Source organism: Carassius auratus, unplaced genomic scaffold, assembly GCF_003368295.1.
Source record: "Carassius auratus strain Wakin unplaced genomic scaffold, ASM336829v1 scaf_tig00007335, whole genome shotgun sequence".
Lineage (NCBI taxonomy): Eukaryota > Metazoa > Chordata > Actinopteri > Cypriniformes > Cyprinidae > Carassius > Carassius auratus.
The window spans coordinates 13,411-18,947 of NW_020523837.1; the positions used below are offsets into that span (position 1 = coordinate 13,411).

General features: G+C 44.8%; 1 protein-coding gene across 1 annotated transcript; it reads left to right on the forward strand.

The window, feature by feature from the left end:
* Positions 1–226: 226 nt before the first annotated feature.
* LOC113071458 (E3 ubiquitin/ISG15 ligase TRIM25-like) lies at positions 227–5,475 on the forward strand (the record flags this gene model as incomplete). The annotated part of the gene is made up of 5 exons (XM_026244816.1): positions 227–340; positions 714–806; positions 1,008–1,560; positions 5,122–5,217; positions 5,412–5,475. Coding segments are annotated over exons 3-5 (712 nt in total), but the record flags the coding sequence as incomplete, so codon positions are not given.
* Positions 5,476–5,537: the final 62 nt, after the last annotated feature.

Genomic DNA, 5,537 nt, shown 5'->3' on the forward strand with positions numbered 1-5,537 from the left:
TGTGTGTCTCTGGATTCTGAAGGTGATGATACACGGGGGGGACGTTATTGATAAAAGTTTTTTCAGCATTTTCACATAGAGAATAGGTAACAAAATTATATCTGAGCGCTTTAGATCGGTTGTGGGCCTTGTGTCTCACCTGGTTGCCTGTTGATGGTAAAATTGCTCAAAGAGTTGCCCCGTGTATCATCAGCCTTAAAAAGTTTCATGGGCGGAGCTACCGTATGACATCACTGCAAGTGAATTAAAGACTGCAGTGAAAGTGAAAAGAAACAGATGAACAGGAAGCTTCATCAAGCAACAACTGAAACTAACGATCAGACCTGATATTTACTCAAAGGTAAGTGATGGAAATGAAAGAACTAGTTTAGTAGTTTAATAGCATGAAGCAATATCAAAAAGTACTTTAAAAATATGTCCTTTATTTGTCTGTAAACCAAAGTTTGATGTGTGCTGTTAAAGGCTTCAAAAACAAGAAACAGTAAAACAGGTGCTTGAACTGCAGACAGAATTAACACAGTACAGTGAAATATCATAAATTCATTAAACAAAAATAACACCTGATGTTTACAGGTATTTAGTGGTTTATTTGTTTGAAATATTGCACACACACTTTTTCTGTGTTGTTGTTCATAAATAAAATAATACATTTTCATGATAGTATTAAAATATTAATGTGAAAACTTCTTTCTTGTAAAAACTATCCACTGCAGTGCCACAGAGCCATCTGAAGCAACAAACCAGCAGTCTTACAGGAAGTAAGGGGCGGAGCTTATAGCCGAGTGAAGATTTTGTGGTGGAGGCAGGTTAGCTCTAATTTCCTGTCAGAAACTGCTTTGACATATTGTTCTATGTCTACAGTGGTTAAACTTTTTAGTTAGAATCATTTTTAACGTGCAACATCATTTTCTTTGCACACAAACTTAATTACTCAGTGCACATTAGTTTTATCAAATCTGCTATATTCAGCTATGCACATGAAATATTGTTATTACTTATCTTTTCAGCATGGCATACTCCAGTGGTCCACTAAATGAGGAGCTCCAGTGCTCCATCTGCCTGGATGTGTTCACTGATCCAGTCACCACTCCATGTGGACACAACTTCTGCAGAAGCTGCCTGAACAAGTGCTGGACAAACACAGAGACTTGCTTCTGTTCTGTCTGTGAAGAACAATTCAGCAGAAGACCTGATCTTGAGATTAATACAACACTCAGAGAGGTTGTGCAACAATTTCAGGATAAGCTCAAACTAGAAAAATCTGAAGTGTTCTGTGACTTCTGTGATGAAAGAGAGCATAAAGCTGTGAAGTCCTGTCTGACATGTCAAAGCTCTTACTGTGAGAGTCACCTGGAGCCTCATCTCAGAGTCCCACGTCTAAAGAAACACACACTGATCAACGCTGTGGAAAATCTGGAGGATTATTTATGCCAGAAACATGAGAGACCTCTGGAGCTGTTCTGCAGAGATGATCAGACGTGTGTGTGTTTGTCCTGCACTGAAGGAGACCACAGGAGTCACAACACTGTTCCTATAGAGGAGGAGAGTCAACAGAAGAAGGCAAGAGATACAAACAAAACACTTTAAACACACCATTTAATGCAGTTTTCTCTGTGTTGAAATTGCAAGACATTTTCAAAGGATTGCCCTTTCATTTCATTCAGTTTGACTGGACAAACACTAATGTAGTGAAAGAGGTGTCATTAATAATTTTGGTTCCCTTCCGAAAGCTTCAGTCGATGGTGCGCTGCTCAGCGCATTGGGAAACGTCTTATTCATGACCAGCTGTGAATAATGTGTGTAACACACCGATAGAATTGACCTGGCGGTAATATATCCTCGGTTGATGACGTCATCGGAGTGCACCTGCAACATGGGGCTATAAATAGATAAGCCACAGGTGCATCAATAGGGCTTTTGTCTTCAGATCATTCTGTGCAAGTGTGCAGGAAATTTATTTCGTTTGGTACAAATTTTTGTTAGGATGAGACAACGAAACGGTAAGTGCTGTGTTCCTCCAGGCTCACTTTCCATGTCTGAACTGGATACACACGATTAAGGTTTTGTTTGTTGGGGAAGAGAATGCGGTTCTGAAAGGCGAGTGCGAGCATGTGAACTGTTCACAGTGAAGAAAATGCTTTGCTCTCGTATGAACTATTTCTAGACCGCACCCACATTATCATCGCGGGGCTCTCGTAGGGATCTGCATGACAAGCGAGTGACGGTCCGACACAATCGCTTGCTGCATCACCTGATCCACGCATCCCTTCTCATGAACTTGAAGCGCGCTCCGGTGCTTCTTCAGTTCACGATGGGGATGATATACCTCTTGGGCTTACCAGGCTGCAGGTCAGACTGGTGCTGCACTGCACACTATGGCAGTGTTACAGGCATACCAGGCTGACCTGTTGAAGGACTTGAGTGTGGGCAGTAGTTAATCTCTGGGGAAGAGCGGTTTACGTCTATCCTCAGGGCCCTCAGGAAATCGGTCTGCCAACCCTGCCGGTCTTCCAGGGTGCAGCGATTTCCGGTGCGAACTTCTCTCAGTTACTGCCCGGAAACGTAGCGGGGCTAAGAGGAAGTGTTCGCTGAGCTTCGTCGAGCCACAGATTTGTCTCCCTGTGCAACCAAGCAAACAGCCCATGCCCTCGGCCATTCTATGTCAGCTTTAGTCAGCACGGAGAGGCATCTGTGGCTTAATTTGACGGGCATTGAAGAGGCATTCGTCAGTTCCTTCCTCAACCCACTCAAGGGGAGGGGCCATCGGCACCGCATTAAACAGTGCCCGTCTCTCCTCAGTGCCCTCAGGAGATCGTTCTGCCAACCCTGCTGGTATTTCACGGCGCAGCGATGTCCGGCGAGCGATTCTCTCAGTTACCGCCCGGAAATGTAGCGAGGCTAAGCAGCTCGTTACCTCTACAGAGGTCTCTAGAGCAGCTAGTACGGTCGTCCCCTGCCGGTCCGCTGCTTCAGGGCACTGAGCTAGTGGCTCTAGGCGCACAAGGGAGCGTTCACCCCTCACAAAAACCCCTCCATCCCTGCCACCTCTTGTGCCTCAGGGGGCAGTGGTTTCCAGCAAAATATTAGGTGTTTCCTGCCATCATTCAGGACACGGAACATCTAACATCCCCTCAAAAGGAAGTGTTTAAAATTGGTTCCACTCTCAGAGAGTCTGACAGCGTGGAAACTTCTGCCAGGCATTTCTGTGTGGGTATTAAGCACAGTACAGATAGGGTACAGGATCCAATTTATTCGTCGTCCTCTACGTTTCAAAGGCGTGGTCTCTACTTCCGCGAAACCAGACCTGATGCACACACTGTCATAAGAGATACAAACTCTTCTGAGCTAAGAGGCCATAGAACATTTTCCTCTTCCAAAGAGTGAGTCGGGCTGTTACAGCACAACACTGTAAATTCCTGAGGTTCGCTTTTGGGGGCGAAGCGTACCAATTTCAGGTTCTTCCATTTGGCCTAGCCTTATCACCCCGCACATACACAAAATGCATGGATGCAGCGCTGGCTCCATTATGACTCCAGAGCATTTGCATTTTGAATTACATCAACGACTGGTTAATACTAGCACAATCGCAAGAGATGGCGCTAGAAAACAGAGACATCGTGTAAGCTCATCTAGTTTCTCTAGGGTTGAGACTCAACACCAAGAAAAGTGTTCTTTATCTGTCCCAGAGAACAACTTATGTTGGGACCGTTTGGGATTTGATCACAATGCGGGCACAACTGTCTCCCGTTTGAATCAAGAACATTCGGCAGACCATGAGCGAGGTCAGGCTAGGCCAAGATCGCACTGTTCATAAGTACCGAATGATGTTAGGTTTCATGGCTTCAGCATCTAAGGTGATTCCTCTGGGGCTGTTGCACATGAGACCATTTTATTTGTGGCTAAAAGCCAGAGGATTTCATCCAAGAGCCAATCCTCAAAAGCAAATAAAAATGATGCGCTGCGGGCTTCGTACACTATCTCTGTGGCTCAGACCCCGGTTCCATGCCTTGGATCCCACTCTAAGGGCACTGTGTCGTCATAGACTGCTAACGACGGATGCCTCCCTGAATGGGCTGGGGAGCGGTCTTTTGCTCTGTCTATCTCACCATCATGCTTAGACTTTGCCCCAGGGATGGTGAAAGTAAGTTTGCATCTTCTTCCTGATTACCTGCCTATGGTTCTGTTTTCAGCTATACCGTTCACAACACTGGAGCAGGAGAAACCTTATAGACTGTGTCCAGTCCGTGCTCTTCAGACTTATGTCCCACCACACTAGCCAGTGGCATAAGTCGGAGCAACTGTTTTGTCCTGTTATGGTGGTAGTAACAGAGGAGCAGCTGCCACCAGGCAGACCATGTCTCATTGGGTCAGGGATGCTATTGCTTTGGCTTATGAGGCTTCGCCTATAGGTCTTAGAGCTCACTCCACAAGGGGGGTTGCCTCATCTAGTGCTTTAGCAAAGGGTGCCCCCTTAAAACAGGTTTGTGATGCGGTTTGTTGGTCCACTCCACACACATTCATGAAGATTTTATAGTTTTTTAGATGTTCATGCTACTCTGGGCTCTCATGTCCTTGAGTCAACATCACAAGCTAATATCTGAGGCCTTCTTGTGGGTTGGTAGCACACCTGCACAACTTTAGGGGTCCAGACATTTTTGAGCACGGCGGCGTGGGTATTCTCGTTCCCAATGCACTGAGCAGCGAGCATTGACTGAAGCTTCAAAAGGGAACATTACCAGGTACTTAACTGTAACCTTGTTCCCTGAGAAAGTGGAACGAGATGCTGCGCTGCATTGCCATGTTGATGTCCCAGGACTCCTCTTCAGACAAAATGTCCTGTTGATGCACCTGTGGCATATCTTTTTATAGCCCCGTGTTGCGGGCGCGCTCTGATGACGTCATCAACTGAGGCTATATTACGCCAGGTCAATTCTATCGCTGTGTTACACACATTATTCACAGCTGGTCATGAATTAGACGTTTCCCAATGTGCTGAGCAGCACAGCATCTCGTTCCTCTTCTCAGGGAACAAGGTTACAGTTAAGGAACCGTGAACATTTCCTTTAATCCTTATTCAAAGACAGACTTTGATGGAAGCTCTTTCTTTTTCTCTGTCCGTAGATTCAGCTGTTTCAGACACAGACAGACATGCAGCAGATGATCCAGAAGAGAATGAAGAAGATTCAAGAGATCCAGCACTCAGTAGAGCTGAGAAAGGTATGTGGGGAAAGTATTCCAGTTAATAATGGTATGCCTCATAACATTTCAGTCTCTGCAATAAATGTGCTCAAATAAATTGATTTTAAAAAAAATCTTGTTCAAGTAACAATGAGGTAAAAAAAAAATATATATATAACATAATAGATTGATTGTCATATAGAATATTTTAGTTAATTAATCTCATTGATTAGAGGAACACAGAGAAATCGTCCAGTGTTGATCTTTTCACTGATCTGATCCGCTCCATTGAGAGATGTCAGTCTGAGCTGCTAAAGATGATGGAGGAACAGCAGAAAAGCAGCAGAGAAACAGGCTGA